At 38.9% G+C, this 21,021-nt stretch overlaps 1 protein-coding gene across 4 annotated transcripts in view; it reads right to left on the minus strand.

The window, feature by feature from the left end:
- Window positions 1-212: 212 nt before the first annotated feature.
- The window catches only part of ptprk (protein tyrosine phosphatase receptor type K), a gene marked incomplete at its 5' end in the record, with an annotated part of 104,832 nt that continues 84,023 nt past the window's right edge, over window positions 213-21,021 (minus strand). Inside the window, 21 exons of one of the 4 annotated variants that reach the window (XM_079215270.1) lie at window positions 213-3,133; window positions 3,257-3,392; window positions 3,812-3,975; window positions 4,122-4,247; window positions 5,083-5,214; window positions 5,878-5,895; window positions 6,734-6,907; window positions 7,426-7,575; window positions 8,273-8,408; window positions 8,564-8,718; window positions 8,949-9,065; window positions 9,423-9,520; window positions 9,620-9,656; window positions 10,269-10,286; window positions 11,547-11,692; window positions 11,928-12,015; window positions 12,554-12,741; window positions 13,106-13,117; window positions 15,164-15,199; window positions 15,783-15,943; window positions 18,967-18,996. In XM_079215270.1, coding sequence (XP_079071396.1) covers window positions 3,080-3,133; window positions 3,257-3,392; window positions 3,812-3,975; window positions 4,122-4,247; window positions 5,083-5,214; window positions 5,878-5,895; window positions 6,734-6,907; window positions 7,426-7,575; window positions 8,273-8,408; window positions 8,564-8,718; window positions 8,949-9,065; window positions 9,423-9,520; window positions 9,620-9,656; window positions 10,269-10,286; window positions 11,547-11,692; window positions 11,928-12,015; window positions 12,554-12,741; window positions 13,106-13,117; window positions 15,164-15,199; window positions 15,783-15,943; window positions 18,967-18,996 — 2,176 coding nt within the window. In that variant the 3' untranslated portion in view covers window positions 213-3,079. Of the gene's footprint in view, window positions 3,134-3,256; window positions 3,393-3,811; window positions 3,976-4,121; window positions 4,248-5,082; window positions 5,215-5,877; window positions 5,896-6,733; window positions 6,908-7,425; window positions 7,576-8,272; window positions 8,409-8,563; window positions 8,719-8,948; window positions 9,066-9,422; window positions 9,521-9,619; window positions 9,657-10,268; window positions 10,287-11,546; window positions 11,693-11,927; window positions 12,028-12,553; window positions 12,742-13,105; window positions 13,118-15,163; window positions 15,200-15,782; window positions 15,944-18,966; window positions 18,997-21,021 lie in introns of all 4 variants that reach the window. The other 3 variants (XM_079215269.1, XM_079215268.1, XM_079215267.1) reach the window with 3 other exon arrangements.

The following is a 21,021-nucleotide window of genomic DNA, read 5'->3' on the forward strand; positions in this document are numbered from 1 at the left end:
AGCATTAATTATGTTCCTGTACAGTTACATTTGGTGGCGTCAAGGCGCTGGTGTCACTTCAGTGGAACTTTATCATTCCTGCAATGACAAGTCAAAGAGGTCAGGACTGCTTTGTTGGAGAGATCACAAACTACCAGCATCTTTGTCTTTTTCAATTTATATACATTTAATTGTAAGCTCAGAACAGATCACTCCACACAAGTTGTAATTAAAGAAGTGGTCTTTATTACAGCAAATAAGCCAAACATTACAGACAAGAATAATTATGAACCATGAATATCAATTCTATACTTGAGACTGGCCTCTCATCCAGACACCTGCTTCATTCACTGCTCTTCAGGGCCATTATTTCAGATTTATTAAAGAGGAATTATTAGGATTTAGCTCCTTAGTTTTCCTCTTAAGTCGGTAGTTAAGAAGGTTTATTTACTGCGTTAATTTTCGGTCGACACTCGCCATGCTTTTCTCTCTCTGCATGCTATAGAGATGGCCATCCGTTTTGTCCAACTGGTAAACTGTAGTAACATAGTGAATTTTCTCCCTCCTTTGGGTCGGATACAAATCTGCAGAAATAAACAGAAATGTGATGTTCCACCGAAAGAATAAAGTTTTGTAATCAGTGGACACTTTTATGCATTTTTTTAAAAACAATATCTGTCAAAATTTGAAGTTGCGCCCTAGAGGAGTACAATCTCTGACTTTGTATCTACAACAGAACTACTGTTCTGACATTGTATCCATCATCTGGATCTCTACTGTTCATCCAACAATAGAGCCTTTTAGAGTTCTCATGATAGCCTATTTACAATAACATCCTTAACAGTAAGACCCGGGTGGATCCTCTGATATTTTATTTACAATAAAGTGTGTTTTTTTTTTCTTAATCCGCTTGAGCACAACAGAAACACATCCGATATGCAGTAAGACCGCAAAGCCTCACAAAGAATTGAAGCATTCTGATTAATAAAACACATTGAGTCATGGTCCAAACAGTATTTAAACATTGATCGTCCATGAGAACGCATTCAACAAAGCCCTGGTTTGCGATCTAAGATACTGTTAAAATGCTTGTATCAACAAGGAAATTCAAATGATTAGGCACAATAAATGTTTTTGTTTCACATTCCTGCATGTTTCACTCACTAAGCCTGTTTGCATCACCGAGCCTGTGTGTATTCAGGGATAATGGTGAGCAGGATATGATGATGAGGATAAGCAGCTTATCCCGACTAAGACATTAAGAGGGATAGGAGCTATTATCCAAAATACTCTGTGCATGTAAATGCACTGATGTTCTACTGACCACAAACAGAGCAATGGGCTTTTACACAAATAAACCACAGTAACATCACAGAGAGTTTCATTAAGTGAAAACAAGACAATACTACTGAATTCCACCTAGATACTAAAAAACTACTTCTAATGCTTTAATATACAGCTTCAATCAGGGGTTCTTAAACTTTTCGACATGAACCCAAATTGAGCCGATGTAGCCTCTTACCTCAGGGCTTATGGGCTCATTTGATCATACTAATACTCTCAATACTCCAGAGGAAACAGACTTGCAGCCCATTTTGCGTCCTGACTCACAGTTTAAGAAACGCTGGTGGTAGAGTAAACATGGAATGAAGAATGATTGTTCTTACAAGCAATGCAAGTAAACAAACAATAAATACAAACAATGTGCTTTATCCATATAGACATATTTACACAAAGTCTTTGGCTTATGAATAAACATCAGCTACAAAATAATAATTAAAAGTGTTGGCCACCAGTGCACAAAACAAATGAGGCCCGGGGTCAGTTCACTTCCAATTCCATTCAAACCAAAAATGGAATGGCATTTATTCTCAGTCTTTTCTAGGAAGCCGATTTCTTCGTACCCCAAATCTGTTAATTCTCGTGTTTTGAAATAAAACACCCCATTTTTGAATTGGCTGAATTGAAAGTGCATTGGGCCCAGCCCTGAAACAAACATGATTATGCTAATGTCACATGGTTGAACAAAATCTTAGTGTTCCAATTTCTACAATTTAGGGTACAAAGAAGACTTCACAACTTCTATCCAGTAAATCAAAACATGATGCAACAAATCAGCTCTGCAGTGACTGCAGGAAACATAAGCAATGATACATATCACACTTTTTTTGTACGTATATATTTTAGTGAAAATCCTATACTAATAATTTTTCAAGTTGCAACTTCATGATATCGTAAAAAATAAAATGGAAAGCCTTATACTCCTCGTGTAAACTTCCTCCTTTAGTTTCATTGTCAGTCTTGTTTCTAAGACATATATGTATTCTGTTACCTGACAATATACTGTCTGTAACCAATGAAAATGGGTTAAAAGTGGCTATTATATACTGAAATACATAATGTTCTGACTCAGGAAAGTAACATGAAGATGCTGCTGATGCGTGGAGTAGAAAAAGAAGCATTCACAGAGTTTGGCCAGGCTGTAACATTACGTTTTTTGTTCTTATACAAAAGTACTTGCTGCAAATATTCAAACATCACCATGATGAGATGCCCAATACTGTCTAGTTACTCACAAATGATGAGCATGAGAGCAGGAATGCGGGGCCACTGAAAACTTGCAGTTATTCAAAAGCTGTGGTTGCAGTTGGCAAGGGAGAGGGAGACATCTACAGTGCACATCGGGTACTGCAGCTGAAACAGCACGAGGCATCAAATCCATGGGAGGGGGGGATGTGGTGAAAGGCTAAACATTTAAATGGGGCCCAAAACATACATGGGGCCCGCTGGCACTCAAAAAGCTGTACAATAAGCATAACGGAGTAAAAGGAGTAACACGTCCCTCTCTGTTGCACTCCCAGAAGCTCCTTCTGTTAAAAGTCTGTACGTTTCCCTTTGTTTGGATACTTTACAACACTGTACAAGGAGCCGATTTCCATTTGTAGTGACGCAAAATGGGTGCTACAGAACGGCCACCACAGAGGGGAGTTGGGACCAAGCGAAAGCAAAGGATCAAACACTCGGGAAGTGAAAAGATCTTCTGCTCTTCTTCACCTCCTCATCCTCCTCCTCTTCCTCCTCCTCCTCGTCCCTCCTTTGTTTAGGAGGACTCGATGAACTCCAGTGACAAGTCGTAGCAGAACCGGTACTGTTCCTGTAGAAGAAAACATACCTTAATATCTGGATGATCACATGTTCATATTTTTGGTTCAATCTCTGAAATGTTGCATTTTGATAATGTTCTCCCCCTGTTACTCTCTCCCTCTCTCTAACTCACCGGAGTATCCACCATGTTGGGTTTGCTGTTCCTCAAGGTCTTCACGGCGTGGAAGACATCGACCACACTCTGTCTCTTGGCCATCTCACACACAATGCTGCTGGCACAGAAAACTCCACTACGTCCACCTCCATTCCTGTAAACACACAGATAATAATACAGAGATAAGTGACAAAATGCACAATATCATTTATATGTAGCTTCGCCACGACGCACAGTATTCATGGCACTGCCTTTGCCACACAGAAAACAAATCATCGTGTGCGTCAGTAAAAGCGTGTGCATCATCAGACAAAAAGACATTCTGTTGAAAGAGAGTGTCACGAGTTTCATGAGTCATTACAACTTTCTATACTAATCATCAAATGGTGTTGCAAAGATAACTGGCATTAACTACCATTCCTCAAGTGGATTTAAGTCCTTGAAGGCCACTGCTAGATGCAGACTTTACATGTTTTTATTGTTTTCATTTTAATTTGAACTAAATAACAGATCAAAATTATCTTTTGTTCATTACAAAGTACATGAGAGTTTGTATGTTTGGTGTAAACTCACAGGCAATGCACGATGGTTCTTCCCTCTCCCTCCTCTCCCTCACGCTGCCACTGGTCGACCTGCAAGATCAGTTTGAGGAACGAACGTTTGGAGGCGGGGACTTCTCTGTGTCCCGCCCACCCCAGGTACTGAAACTGGCGAACCATCAGGTAGCCTTCCTGTGGCTGGAAGATCAAACAACACACGCAGTTATTGGAATGGATTCTGTTATAAAGGATACTGATGGGTTACCACACAAACACAATATAGATATTACACAATACACACAGACAATATATATATATATATATGTATATAAATATCTACTAACCCTGGTGAGGTTGCAGACTCTGAAGAGTCTACTGATAACATCGCAGTCCATTGAGCAGGACATACATTCCACCTGGACCGGACCATAACGCAGCATGCCCTCCTCTGGCCAGTACTGAGGGCAACCCTGATGAGAAACAGTGACAGCATTTAGATACAGTAGAATGCAAACAACAACAATATACTTAGAAACAGCTAGAAATAGCAGGGTTATTTATATATTATCAGCAAACTATTAGTTTCTTATATGTTGTTTGGTTTATGCCTATTTGATGCCTTGGTGAGCAACGGACCATTTTTCTGCCCTTTTAGACCGTAAAGTTCTGTTAATATATGCCGACCTCTGTGCACTGTTGATTTAGAGGATAGACATTTTAAGCCAATATTAGCATTTTAATACAAATTTGCAATAACTGCGAGACAGGATTATCTTCTTCGGTATGAGAAAGGTTTCTCTCTGGTCAGACTGGAGTTTAATTTGATTTTGATTTGATACAGCTGAACACAGTAATCGTTCCAGTGGGGTCTGAAAGAGTTTATACTTCACAGCCTGAGGAATAGCAAAGTGTGAAGCATTAAAACATGTAATAAATTATATATTTTGCAATATTAACAAGTTGATACCTGCATTATTATTATATGTTTGCTCTGTAAATTACTAGTATGATGCCCCTTTACCATTGATTGTTCTTGGTTCTGACTGTTAAGAATAATACATTATTGTATGTTTTCCTGCATATAATATCATTTAGGTGGTATTTCAGTTAATTGCACTTGTGTATACAATTATTTATTGAAATATGTTTACAGTACCAGTTATCAAAAGTTATACTCTATTACTGTTAATAAGAGTTATATCTCCAAAATAGAATATTCTCCTCACAGAAAGGAAAACAGTGACAGATATTACACATTGTGAAATGTTTTAGTTATGATACTAAGCCAACACAAAAGTGACTTACCTGAGGCAGGTCAATCTCATTCAGCATCACCAAACTAGTACATCCATAGTCGTAGACCAGACGCCAAAAGTCTTTGACAGTGTTAGGCAAAGGATGCTGGGTAACGATGAATGCAGCAGGCTGTCTGTAGCTCTGCAGGAAAGAGATAACAGAAATAATGTCAGGCCTTTCATACAAACAGTGGTGTCATTTCACAGTATGAAGCAATAAGTTGTGCTTTTCATACACATCCTTCACTTCTCTTTGTTCCTTAAATATCTTTCTACTTTTTTTTTACATCTTTCTTTCTCTCTCATTCATACTGTTCACACACATCCAAACACAAACAGCGGAGCCGAGTGGGACAATTGGTGGGACAGCAAGCAACACGGATGATGTTTGGTGACATGATCATGCAGTGGGCCTATCAAATGTTAAGGTGAGGAGCATGCATTACATATATAAATACATTGTACATCTACATCTACATCTAATTGGGTCAGTTTACTTTATGTTCAGTTAAAAATGTCTCCAATGGCAAAGTTGTCAGACACAAAATAAAATGAACCAAAAGACTAATGTTTCTGTTGACATAACTGACTGAACGGAAAGTAAACTGAGCCCAACTCATCCTGAATGAAAATGTGCAGCCACATGTGAGACATGAGAGTGAATGACTTTGGTGACTTGAGGGGTCGGGGTGAGGTTGAGGATTTTGGGTGTAAATGGCTTTGCTAAACATGAACCTGGTGGCAGAATGACACTGAAGCCATGAAACAAATCCAGTATTGGAGATTTGAAGTGAAATCCCATTACCTGGAACTCCTCTGAGAGCTTGGTTAAAGAGAGGCCAAAGGTAAGTGACTTAACTTTAGATATAAACTTTAAAAATTGGGAAGTTTTACAGCAATTACAGTATTTTTGTCCTCCAACAGCTTTGTTGGAGAGAAGCCAGTTTTCTTTCCACACATGCATATATTACACTTTGCGTTTCAACCATTATCATACTCTATCTACAGCCCACCCCTTTCTATCTCTCCCTCTGCCTATTGTATAATTTCTATAAAAACAGACCTGCTAATCAACATTAAATTGTAAGTCAGACAATGACCAGATATTGCCATCTTACCTTAAATTTCAACCTATTTAATGACTTTGTTTTTCAAGCCATGGCATATGGGCAACATGTTGTCAACTGTTGCCCATTTAAACAATTTACTGCAACAACGAGGCTGTTAAAGATCGGGTGGTGGCCAGAGAAGCTAGTGGTCTTTTCAGAACCTGGATTTGTCTCTAGCCTTCTGCTGCTCAAACCACAAACACAGCATCACACAAACGGGGAGGGGAGTCTGTGTGTGTTGTCTGGATTAGCATATGTGCATAAATATCTGCATGTACACATGTTTCTCTTCATCATCTCGTGTATAACTTCTTCAACAGTGTGTATCATTTTCAACAAATATTTGATTGCAGTTTGGGACAACAGACATCATACACAGCTTTTTAAATACGTTTTCAGATTGCATTATATTTAAATTGTGTTAAAGCAACACATGCGTCTAAAAGGCTACTTCAACATGAAAACACGCAGTGTGAAATGTCCCAAACCACTCTCGCTTGATGTGTTGAAAATAACACAACCTAAATGTATGTGCATGTGTTGTATACTTACATCCATCAGAGCAGCATTAATGTAGTTGCTGCTTTCTCCATCTATTGTAATAAGGAAGGGAAGGCATCTATCAGGAGGAAGGCCATCCATAAAGCGGTTCTTATCTTGGTTTCTAGGCAACAATGCAATGCTGCAGTCTTCAGGCTGAGGCTGAGGAGTCACCGAGTTTAACGTCTGGACAAAGAGAGAGAGAGAGAGAGAGAGAGAGAGAGAGAGAGAGAGAGAGAGAGAGAGAGAGAGATACAACATTAGAAGTTAGTGCAGAAGCAGGGGTTTTAGATTAATTCACGTTTTGGAACAAGCTCTGTCCACTTTGATTTTTGGACGCTGTGTCTGACATTTTCATGGCTTCCTCTTGGATGCGTGCGTACAATCTGGCACCTTGTTGCCGTGTTTTAATAGAGACTGACTCATGCACCATTACATTGGCGCTGCGCAATTATCCTTGCAAGCTGTAGCGAACTCCCTCCACACTGGACCAATTTTTTTTTAAATTGTCGCAATTAGTCAGCTGGACACAAAAACATGGGAAAGTAGGTATTTTCAAGGTTGAAAAATAACAAAGTTATCCTTTACGTTCAGCTGCACAGCTTCATTGTAAAAGTAAAAAATGCATTGATACAGTTGTTTTGAATTTTTTGTGACTGTTGCTTCTGAGTTGGAGTTAAAAGACAAAGGCATGGAGTGGTTACCTGGAACTCATCCTTCAGATGTGACGAGTTGGTCTGTGAGTCGATGCGGATCAGCTCATAAAAAGCAGCTTTGAACTCGCAGACTGGGATGGCTGTTTCTCCACATAGACACGCCTCTAGAATGGCATCATGGATGAAGATATACTGCTCCTGAAGACGTATAATTCAAGACATGGATGTTATTATACACAAACACATCTTTCACGCCAAGATAAAAACATTGGCAAACGATTAAACTCAAACAACGTGTCACATAGTTAACACAAGCAGCTGTGATGTCAAATGAAAGTGAGCATGCTGACACTGAGTGGGTGACGACTGATGGGACATGGAGCTATGAATGAGATGATGACTGTCGAGTTTTGGTTTACTTCACTCAATCCACACAGGAAATTATATTTGTAGGTATTTCAAGCAGACGACGAATTGAATCCTTCTTTGGTGAATGGCTGTGAGTTTCTTTGTTATGATTGATGACATAAACGGTTCTTACGCTGATACAGAACAATATTCTGGACATTTACTGATGGTATAAAAAATATTATAATGATTTCATGAAAGAATGTATAGAGCATGTGGTCCCTAAAGACATTTGCCTTGCTGTCTTAATAGAAATAACGTGTAGGAAATTAACATTGTTTGCAACTTCACGATTAAGAAAAAAATCCGAAAAGCAGCTGAGTTGGGATGTTTATAGGGTTAATTATTGCTTTTCTGTGTTTATGTAATGAGATGAATGGGTGGCAGATATATGTCGTCCCGTCAGCCTGCACCATGCTGATGCCGTAGTCTTACACTTTTATTTTCTAAGATGTGGATGCAGATGGAGGATGGGTAATGCAGTCACCTCAGTCTGTACCATGTTGATCCTCCTAGAGCGAAGAGCCTTCACACAGTTGTAGATGTCGACCACACCTTCTCTCTCCGCCATGTCCAGCATGATGTCAATTACTATGAAACAGCCTGTCCGCCCTGCTCCAGCACTGCAGAGAGAAACACAGACAGAGAAATCATTCTTCAAGGCGATAATTTAGAGAGAAAAGCAAATTTATGTTTACTATGGTATGTATATTTAATATATAAGGATGCACAATAATCATGTGTGGTGGAGGATACAAGTCTTTATGTATATATATACCTGCAGTGGACCACAATTGGACCAGCAGAGGGTGGATTTGAGATTTTAACTCTGCGGATGAAGGAAAGTAGTCCTGTGGCATGATATGGAACTCCGTGATCAGGCCAGCCTGTGAAGTGGAACTGCTTGACTTCCCGTACCTCGTTGAAACCACGCTGAAATAGACAAAAGACATCTTTATTTTTCATTTAATGGAGCCATTATATATTCAGTCATTGAATATGACTCAAACCTATGTTGAACTCACACAGAGATAAACTAGATGCACATATTTTAGGTGACAGAATTGAGGTATATAACAATATTAGTAATAATGCTTCACTCAAAATTTAAAAAAAACAACAGAGACATTATGCAACATGTAAGCTAAACATATTTTGCTCACCCTTTCCAGCGTAAATGTGCGGACCACATATTCAGCAAGAGGTTCAACTTCCACAAACGTCACTTTGAAGTCTCCGTACACCTCTGCATCATCTGGCCAATACTTATAGCACTTAACCTGTTAAAAATAGCATTTCAGATTTGATCAAATACAGTATAGTGATTATAATACAACGTGTTCAAAGACCTGGATCAAGTCGCAGATGGCATCTTATGTAATACAAGAAAAACACTATAATTCCCTAAATATTGCAGATTTAGCAAAAAAATCGCAGCACAGCAGAGACGGCTGCTATTTTCTTTGCACCAGTCTGACTTGTTCTGAATTTTTTATCCGTCTATGCAATTGTCAAGAAGGCCTGAATAATCTTTTCAAGGATAAATGCATGTAAAAAACACATTTCAAAGCTATGGGCGCCAGGGAAACGTCTTGCACCGTTCAACGGCACAAGAAGAGACGAAAAGAGGAACTTACCCTTCCAACCTCCACCAGATTGGTGACCATGACAATGCAGGCGGACTGTTCCTGCCACACCATCCTCCAGAAGTCATACACTGTCTCATGAACAGGACCTTCACACAGATACAGATACACATGGTCAGTGCTTTGTATGGTTACTATGTGTGAATCCTGTATAGCAGAAGTTATGAAGAATTGTTTCAGTATCTCACCTTGAGTAGCAATGTAGTGACTTGGTCTCTGGTAGCCCTGAAAACAAAACACCATAACACAACAACTTAATATCCAAGTCTCCAAGGAATATCCAAGTAATGTATGAAGCAAAAATCTATTATCACAGTTCAAGACGTCCAGAGTGCAACACTATCTCTGTCCAAACTGATCAGGAAGCTTGTTCTCACCCGTGGCGAGAGAGAGATTATGGAGCAGTTTATAGGAGTAATAACAGAAATATTTTGATGATATAGTGAATGTAGTTGAGTTACACTGTGTATTCTAATTCTTGAGGTATGTGGAATAACTTTTTCTCTCAGTACTTCACAAATTAGGCTCAAAGTGAGGCCCTGCCAAAATCTACAGACAAACTTTTAGGTGCGAAAATCTTTGACAACCACGAATTGGGATTTCCTGATGGCAATAACACAAAAAGGTACTACGCATAAGCAGATTTACACCACACAGTGGGATGTACGCAAGACTGGTGGGAGGGCAAAATGGCGTCAAATCGTTCATGCAGCAGAGGCCCCAGAAACTCAAAATGTGCGGACAACGTGACCCGATGCACGTAACGACGAGTGCAAGAATGGGTGTATGCTTTAGAGGTTGAGGGCCATGAATGAAACAATCCACAGTGATACTTACATCCCTGTACAGCCAAATCTATAACCCCAGCCACAGGCAGAAAGAACAAGTGGAAGAAAGAAAGAAAGAAAGAAAGAAAGTACAACCATGTCAGTGAGTGTCAATCAGAAAAAGAAAAGTTGCACTGATATAATAGAAGTTTGAACAGGACATGCAGAAAAAAAAACATGATCTAAATCTGTGAATTAGACTGAATAGAAAGGACACTTTCTGATGCTATTTGACCTCTTTAGAGAAAAAAGCAGCTCAAAGCAAACTGGTTGTTTACAATGATTTGTTTTAGTTTGATCCAAATGATATGACAGCCATAGCCATAGCTGTACTGACAAAGATAAGCTGGATGTACCAGGGCGTGTCCACTCTATTCATCCTAATTCTAGTTGAATGTAGGTGGTAGCGTGCATGTGATAGTTTTGATGGAAAGTAATGATATTATGGAAGAGCATGCTTTAAGCAGTATTAGCATTTTTTTTAAGTACAAATGAAAGAGACTAACATGCAGATGATTGTTGTAAAGGTGACAGCAGGGTGAAGATGGAAAAGGATAAATGTGTGGATATGTGTTTGGATGGAGTTAATGTAGTGATGGGTGAATGGAAGAAAAAACAATAGATACAACTGATAATAAAGGATGGATGGATGGACCTAAAGTGCCAAACTCCTGTCTTTTCAGATACATTTGTTCAATACTGCATTAAGGGGAAGAAACTGAGGTTATGTAGAAGCTTTAAGTTGATGTTTAAAATTCTTATATTTTCATGCTAAACTGTCATCAGTGGATGAACCAGTAAAAAGATAAATGGACTGAAGGCTGAATGCAGTGACTTACAGGCAATACTCTTCCCCTCTTCTTGTGGAGGGAGATCAGAAGATTGACTCTCATGTCAATCAATATGAAGCTAGCAACAGCAGCTGGTTAGCTTAGATTAGATTGGTTTACCGTAGTGTAAAGATTTAAAACAGGTGGAAGCAGCTAGGCTAGCTTTAACCAAAGGTTGTTAAATGGTTGTCCCACTGTACAAATGAGTGCAACTAAATCCAAATCATGACTAAAATCTACTGTTGTATCTAATGTAACTCCTAAAGACTAAATTGTAATTTAAATTGGCTGCATCAGGATACTATGATACATTTAGAATGCACATGCATGGGGAGACATGAAAAAGACATGAAAGACACATGTACTGTATGTATGATGTGTTTTTGGGGTGGCTGGATGCGTAAAATGGTACAATGGATGACTAGTAGACGCAATAAAGGTATAGAGGCCTGACATACGAGCGAGGGAGTGTGGTTTCGTTGGTTTCGTTGGGAGCCAATAGTAGCATTCGATGCGTTTCCACTTACATCGATGTAGTTGGCGTTGATGTAGTCGGAGGAGGGGTCGTCTTCTATAGGCTGGAGAATAACCCTTGAATGGTCATCTAAAGAAAGACACGAGAGAACAGGGTTGGAGAGAGCAATCAGAAGGAGATACAAAAATAAGAGACAGTGAGATAAAGAGGAAATCATAAAGAAAGAGAATATTTCTTTCAGTACGTATGGCTATTTTATGTCAAAAGGCACATGTGTTGTAAAATGTTTTGCTCTCTTACCCCCCTCTTTCCCTCGTAAAGCACATTGCAACTTCTGTTGTGAACATAAATACAGCTTGCTTACATGCTATAATGTTCCCATAGCGGTTCTTGGTGCGGTTCTGCTCCTTCTTGGCCACGTCCCAGGAGGCCGACTGGCCCTCGAAGAAGCTCTGTATCACCAACAACAGACAAAACAATACAAAAGAAAATTACACGTCATGGATCTAAACATATCATTTCTACGAGATGACTGAGCATAAAGAAGTACTCAAGTGACTATTCCATGGTTAAACGAATGGTGACATAATACTTACATGGTTTGTAGCACTTTGGCTGTTTATTCGATAAGGATGAAAATACTCAACCCTAATAGTCATTTTATCATTTTAATGTAAAGCCAAAACATCAAATAAAATATCATTGACTTTCTTTAAAAGCTTTCTGTTTTTCTCTACATTAAAAATGTGTGTGCAATACATTTCAGAGATCGTAATGTATTACACTGTCAAGCACTCCGATATAGAATAAGAAATATCCCCATCTGGGTTATTCATAAGGTAATAACAGTACTTCTAAAAACAACAACATTAACATGACTGCTTCTACTTGCAAAACATTTGCAGTTTTGCCCCTTTAACCATCCAGGCAACTACTACTCCTGTTATTGCGACTAGTACTACTGATTAGAACTGTTTATTATAATCTTACTTCATACTCCTCCTTAAAGCCGTAGCTGTCAGATGTTTTCATGAGATTGATGTGCTGCAGAAGGTCGGCCACTCTGATGGCAGGGTGGAGCTGTCCTGTCTGATAAGGAGATTCGGTTCCTTCACAGTGATAGCGAGGAACATCCAGGAGCCGGCTGTTCTCCGCTGCAGAGGCACTGTGGTTCTCATCTACAACAACAGGGGAATTATGGTCAGTTAAATTGCAAACCTACCAAAATTGGAGTTGTAATTATCAGTGCTTTCACTGTTTTATACTGTCTAGTGTACGAAACACGTATAAAACAGATCCATTTGTTCAAGTCTGTGGGATGAATCATGCAGTAAAAAGCTTTGTAAGTTAATATAGGTTGGATAAAGTCATGTGCATTCACCGATATAGAGCACATTACTTTTATCTATATAAAAGCAAGAAAACAATGACTTTTACATATTTCCAAAAGTACTACCTGTTGCTGGCTTTCAACTTTTACCAAAACAAAATACTGCATTTTCCACAAACAAAACAGAGTCACTTTTCTCTCTCTATACTCACCCGTGATTGGAACTACATGTTAAAGCAGCAGAAAAGGAAAAGAGCAAAAGGTTCAGTCAGACTGATGGGAGGAGTTCTTAGAAATACTCTAAACATGAAGTGCAGGTTACTCTGGCTCATTTGATCGATGTACATGGACCCCATAATGGATGATGAAAAAAAAATAATGATCTCACAAAACAATGGCGCATGGCCTAAAAACATGAATTGAATTTTGACACTTGACTAAAACACACCTTTAGCAACATGAAAGACACTAAGAAGCAGGACACAACAAATTAAAATGACCGGTTAAGTCAACTGCAATGTCCTATTTACAACTGTCGCTTCATTCAGTAAGTGCTGCCTCAAACACACTGCATATTTCACGATGCTATCCAAAGCTTTCCACACCTTGCATACCCATTCTAAATTACACAGGTTGGTGGTTTTATTCAATATTAACACATTTTACCACATTTCAGCATTATACGCCTCTGTTGTTTTAGGGAATGAAACAATACATTTAAACCACAGACGAGCAATCATCTGCTATGTAGTGTAAACATGTTGCAGGTTTAATTATCACTTGTGAGTATAACATGATATAATTAACTTTTCATTTCTGTAGCTTGTACGTTGAAAAAGCATTATAGAGGCAGGTAATTATGGGGTCAAATTGTTGCCGAACTTCCAGGTGAGTGGGGGATAACGCGAGTTGACAGTAGTAAGCACAGACTGACAGCTTGTATAACGGAGTCGCTTGGGGTTGCCGAACAACCGAGTAATTTCATCTCCACCACTGTTTATTAACTGACACTGTGTATTTCATCCTGCTGATGCTTTTATCTGCTGTGAAGACATGTTAGCTCATTACCCATTGTTAAAGTTTTGCTAAGCCCTCGTCGGGGCAATTAACAGTAAACTTGACCCGACACTGCCTGTTAATTTGCTACTTCATACTACTTCTTCTCACTCTGTGATGTGATTGGCCAAGACATATTATAACTGCAGCCTTCACTCTAAATTAAAGGCTATGGATCAGTTAGTTAACACAGTTTGGTGGCATCGTGGCTTTTGGAGCCCTTAAGGGTTTGTTAGAACTCTGCATCATGCCGCAGTGTCAACACTAGACGAAACTAAAGATAAACACATTGCAGTGCAACACTGGAGCTGGAGGAGCATCCAACTTGGCAATAACTAGAGCTTACACTCTTCAGCCTAGGGAATATCACAGATGGTAGATACTCAAGCAGACTTTGAGATCCAGTGCATAGAAAAAGCTCTGCCAAGCACGCAAGCCTGTAGACGCCAAGTTATTCACCGTCACTTGATGTCACAGATTTAATCTGCGCTCGTTTTGCGGTGGCAGTGTGACAAATTGTCTTTCTCCTTTTAAGCATCAGTTTCTGTCGTTTTTGGGACAGGAAATGGCACGTCTTGAAACAACTCAAAACTGTGGAAATAATGAGGTCTCTGAGGGAGAATGATGGTAATTACTGTGTATATCAATAATTCTCAGTAGGAAACAAAAACCATGGCTTAGATGGGGAGTGATTGAACCTGGGGAAAACACAGTACGACAGATGAAGTGCTTGGCTGTTGGAGTTTTTAGTACCGGCAATGTTTTACACAGAGTGTTGGCACTAGGTGGCAAAAAAAGATAAAAGATGAACACACAGTTTTGCCATCCGCATGGATTCTAATCCATTACACATCTTTAGATTGCCTTTGAACCAAATCAGAACATCTATTTTTGTTGTGTTTCTGTTTAATTTCAGTTTACTGCCTGTACGTATGCTGGTATGTGTCCCTCTCTGTGGTAATACTAGAGATCTTTGTTCGCACTTCTAAAATGTGGATAAGAGCCAAAATTGTGCTACTGAAACTTCAGTCAAGCCAAACTATTCACCCACAAAAACGTACTTGACCGAGGTCAAAGTACATAACACAGGATGAGGATGTAATAGACACTAAATTGGGCAATGACGCACAACGAGGGGGCTGAGATGAGGATGGGTGATCACTAAAGGGAGCTGGTGGTAAACGTGACACATCCACCCATGCTAGAAGTCTCACCTAGCACAGCTGTTGGAACCAGAGGATCGTTGGGCACTGTAGGAGGAAACACGGTGAGGAAATGTCCTATATTTCAGTGTTGCTCAAACGTACACGAGGACCTTGGAATGAGCAGGAAAATTCAGAAGAGATCTTTGTGCGGCTACTGATGGACAACACATTGATCATCAATTAATCGTTTCAGTCATTTCCCAGGCAAAAATGACCGAACATAACCTAGTTCCGGTTTCTCCAATGAGAGGATTGGCTGCTTTTCTTTGTGTTATAAAACTGAATATTTGGACTGTTGGTCAGAGAGAACAAGACATTTGAAGAATTCCCTTTAGACTGTAATGGACACCCGAATAATTAACAAAACAATAATGGGAAGGTTCATCAATCATGACGATAGGTCTAGTTGTTTCCACATTGGAATGCTGTAATGAAAACTGAACTTGAGATCTGTAACCTGACTATTGTTGAGAATAACCTTGCGAGTGCTAAATTAAAATCTCATCAGTGAGAACAGAAGAGAGGAAAGACAAAAAATAAGTAGATGACTGAATATTATATTACATGTGCACTTATTATTGTTATTATTAACCATAAACATCAATAAGAGTCTTGTTCATGAACCTACATCTGTTGTTGAAGTTGTGAGAGTCCATGAATGTCACAGCCATGGGATCTTCTCCGTGCATAGCACTCTGGTCAGCATAGCTGCGATCCATGGCATTCACCATGTGAGTCATTTCCTGCCGTGTCGTTCCGATGGCGTCTTTACGTTTTTTAGCCAGTTTCCTGTCAGGGGCAGAGACAGACACAGTCAGGCATTTTATAAACAAATACACATACATCAGCTAGCCTGCAGACCACCGCCTTGTAAGGAATAGTCTCAAATTGTAAGGTATAGTATAATTTTGTATGAAGTAGGTGGTATCATGTCATTTTTGGCAATAAAAGCACGGCCGGGGGCTGCAGGCTGCCGATTCAAAATGCAGAGTCCAGATCCAAGAGAGGAAGAGAAGAGGAAAGAACAGGCAAGGGGGAGAGGAAAGGCTTGTTTGTAAATGGCAGCATGTAACAGGCTCAGCTAAAGGAGTGGAGGGGAAATAGCAACTAACACAGACCAGGGGAAATGGCCTATGGCCCACAAGTAGCAAAGTCAAAACCTGTTATCAACCTCTGTACCATAAATGAGCTGTCAGATGAAAAACAGTTTTATACTCAAATCTATTTATATTGTCTGAAAGTCTTCTTTTTTTTATTTCAAAGATCATTATCAGAAGAAAAGCTTTCAATAAAAGTAAGGAAAAAATCACATCAGTATTAAATATTTGGTTTTCATCCGACAGCAAAGAGAGGAAAATCCCATTAAAACAGCAGTAAGGGAATGACTTTTGATCCAGAGAAGCTCAGAGAAAATCATTTGCCAACCAAATTACGACAGTCATCATCATACGAGTCAAAGGACTCAAGGTCACATCATAAATAACCAGTTCGGAATTATGAGAGAAAGGTACACCGTCTTTCAAGGAAAGATACCTTTAGAAATACCTGCTTTTTTATTTTAATCTCTTATCTTTCTTCACAGGCTTTTGTTTAATTGTGGAGAAAAATATGGGTTTAAAATCTAAACATCAAGGTACCTTTTTCAGGTTTAACTCTTTCTTAATGTGTGCAATCCATAAAATCCCAGGAAAAATAACGGTAGAGGGCTTAATACTTCGAGCATGACAGAGCATGCAGGAACATTTTGTACCCAGAGCCATAGATGTACATCAGTTAGGTCAACATCTGTCCAGGAGAGCAAACATTTATTATGTTTTCACGTGACCTGCTTTGAATGAGTTAGTTCCTCACTTATATAGCAGTTTGAGCTCTGACATGAATGTAAAAAACCCTCAGAGGTTTGATGAAGAAATAAATGTTTAATTGTCGCATAACTGATACAATGTACAGCTCTGACTTCTTCCCCGTAAACAGACAGAAAGCATGCTTTATTTTATTGTTTTCTTTTACCTCTTCACCCCAAAATACACCAACGCCACCTCTAAGACCACACACATAATACACAAACACACTCACACACACCCACTCGGGAACATTGGTTTAGCTGCTGACCAGGTGTAGCTGTTTGTGTGTGTGAGTGCATTGTCCAAGAGAAAACAGAGGAATAGGAAAGAAAGCGATGCATATATTATAAACCACCATATGCTGCGTAATGGTACTGTGTATATATTGTATGTAAGGGAGAGAGAAGTAGAAACAGACAGAAAGAGTGGAGGGTAGCTGTGACCAGAACCAAAGTTAATCTCTATTTGAGGTTTTTACTGTTTTATTTATTTCTAAAGTCTGATTTGTAGTCTGAAGAAGAACATTAGCTCCAAACGCCACTCATGGCGTGAGCTACAGTGTGCAGACCTATATTTATTATTTATTGGGGTCTTCTTTTGGTCCAACACCTGCCTACAACCTTTTGGATGTGCATGACAACGTTATATAGTTCATACGATCTGCATTGCAATATTCAATTAAAAACTGATTTGGAGCACGATATGTGTTATTAAAAAGTACTGTAATATATATTGAACATGCCTGATCATTAAAGTGGTAAATAAATTCCAAGATAGTGAAAATCTCTGAATAATAAATAAGAAAACTGAAAACATGGCAATATGGTCCTCTTCTGCAGAGTGTATTTTGGCAAAATAGGCTTGAAAATGAATTCATAAATGTGAAAAATAGTTACTTAAAGTGAGATGGTGCAAAATTGTCTCGCCTTTTCACTCCGACTGCAGAAGAACAACAATCCAATTATACTGCCCATCTGATCAAATTAGATCACCTCTCTCTCAAAAAATAACACCATTTAATTTCATTCACCTTTAAGTTACAAGATTAATGCTTAAACTTGTAAATGCAGCATTTTGTTTGTCTGCTTAATGCAGGGACTAGCTAGTGATGAATAATGTCCATATTTATCTGTTAGTTTGTTTTTGTGACTGGTAACCAGTGCACTAAACTCTTTTTAAACAAAGTGCAAAGAGGCGATTAGGGATCCATTTTGGTCACAGCTGGTGTGAGACAATAAGAAGAGTAGAAGTGAAGAGTCCCCACAACACAAGAAAACCCACCAACAACGACCAAAATCAGAGCCATGTGCTCCACACAGGAAGCTGACTGAGACACTGAGCATGTGCAGCAGAGTAACCATGATACCTGTGACTTGATGGACGGATGGATGATCACATGACTACATGCACACAAAGAGCTACAAGTCACAAGTGCAGCATTCTTTTTTCAAATAACACGCTTCGGGCCTGTGTCGTCCCACTTTGGCCTGCTTTGTTCTGGTTTATGGCCCACTTTGGCCTTCATAAGCCTACTTCACAGCAACTTTGGAGCATGTAGAGGACACCAGGGGTGAGGTCAATTCAGTTCAGTTGTCAGTTTAGTCTCTTTAAAGTGTGACTTGCTTATGATTTAGCATGTATTGTTAATTTAAGACATGAAACAATAAACATTCTCTTGCAAAAAAGAAGTTTTAATAATTCAAATTTGAATGCCGCATTTAAAATACTTAAATATAATTGATTGAAAATTTGGATAATGCTGACTGACTGACATAAAAGTGAACTTACCCCCACCCTGGCACAGCGTCAATGAGGATGGCTTGGGCTGGTTGGTCAGAGCTGAAAATGTGTTTTGTCTTGAAAAAAGTATACTGCATCTTTAAAAATAACAACAACTAGCCACTAATAATTCGCCCAATAAGATAATAGCAGCTGGGTAAGCTGATTGTTGATTGGTTGTTTACTTACAGGTAATAAGAGTATGAATAGTAGGTCCTCCTGGGGTTGTGAGCCAATCAGAAAGCAAAGAATGAGACACAAAGGTCATGAATGTGCAAATTAGGACAATACTGTCCTGTCCCAACCAGCAACAACAGAAACAGAAGAAAACACCTTTTGATTGCTACAACTTGAGGGTCATGCAAGGGTTTGTTATAATAACTATGGGCCCTATTTATAAAAGAAAAACTACTCAAAGCTCAAGTTTAATGCTAAATAAATACTACAAAACCAGCTTAGAGACTTATAAAACTAGAACTTAAATAACAAATAACTATTAATAATAAACTATCAGAACATAGTCTTTCTCGTCTTTTTGTATAAAATATTCATGCAGTATTTTTAAGCGGAAATTGCTGTATCTAAAAGTCCCTGAACTGAGTTTTCTTTTAGCCCTAATCAGCCAATAACCATTTCCTTCCTCCTATAAAAAAGTAAATCATTGGACTGATACAAAGCTATGTGATCTGTAACGCCACGCAGCTTGCTTCCTGTAAAGCAAGCATGATGTCATTGCAATGTCATCATGTCCCACCATTTTAAAGATGCAGTATTGTTAAAGGTTGTAAAGGTTTTATGACAATGAAGATTGATCTCCCCAGAAACCATTATGGAAAACGACTAAATGCTGTCGGCATAACTTCACACTCATGAAGGTCACAAATCCTTTGATAATATTAAGTTCATTTTCCAAACACACTTCTAAGTCAGTTCAAACAGTGTAGTTCACACACCCGGCTAAACATGTCGGATCTGTTTTCATAGTTCAACAGGAATTATGTCATAGCTCAAAACAAAGATGCTTTATAACTGAAACCAAGTTTTTAGGACTCACTTGTAGTAGCTTGAGGGCAATTTTCTACCCCATGCAGAGATATGCAAAAACATCTTCTCAACCAGTAACTGCTGTCATGAGTTGATCAATGTTGTCACATGTACTCATAAATCAAACTCAAAATGTAACTTGAAAAAGTAATGTAAAAACACCACACAAAGTATTAACCTAGAAACATAGTTAAGCATAACACTTTTTCCAAAAAATACCATTCTTCTTCAGTTGTTGATTGCTGGTACTATATAGCTTCAACCTGTCAGAAATACACTTAAATGTAATATGTTAACATGATATTCCACACGAGCGCTGTCATTCCGTGGCAGTCCTTGAATGCCTCGTGATCTGGTGCCGGGCCCTTCTTGCCCAAATGCATAAACGCAGCTTGAGCTGGTTACAGTTCAAAACAACAACAACAACAACACACACACTGAATCAAGCTCCTCCCAGCTGTGCATGCAGATACTTAACAGTTGACTTCATTCAGTTTGGACCAATTTTCTATTATAAAAAAGGCTTAACATCCTCAGAGGGACAGGTAATGCTCAGTAATTGTTTTAGTGATTAGGCCACTTAGTGAGAACTGTGGATTAAAAACTGTCAAGTTTTGTGGATGGTGGTGAGTGTATTACAAATAGCAGCTTCTGCAATGAATAGAATATGTCAGCCCTCCACTTTAAGCTCAGGCCATTTGGATTTGCTGTATAAACAAACTTGTCTTGCCTGTGGATAACATTTACAATTGCACTTTGACACTAACTCGGCAGCACAACTGCTTGAATTAATTAAGAGAATTAGCATAAAAATACGGAGATCAGGGGCTGCAAGAGCAAAGTTCTCTGGTGATGAGAGTTCATCACTGACTTTAATGTCTCTAATTGGTTTTGATTTGCTGAGTAAGATCATGATTGGCTGTAATTGAGAGACTGTTTTCCTGGTTGCTCTCTGGAGCCTCTGGCAAGATGCAATACTTCATCTTATCTCCTGAAAGACACAGTTGATAATTACAAGTTGACAAACATTCATCTTAAATGTCTTGTAATGTGTTTAAGATGCATGGTGGTCAATGAGCAAATCAAGCTATTTATGTTGATACTTTTTTAGACGTGATATAAGGCACTCAACATGAATATATTTGTCCTGAATATTCAAATTAAGTTCCTAATTATTCTCTTTTTAATCAGACACTTAGG

Source organism: Taurulus bubalis, assembly GCF_910589615.1.
Source record: "Taurulus bubalis genome assembly, chromosome: 3".
Taxonomy (NCBI): domain Eukaryota; kingdom Metazoa; phylum Chordata; class Actinopteri; order Perciformes; family Cottidae; genus Taurulus; species Taurulus bubalis.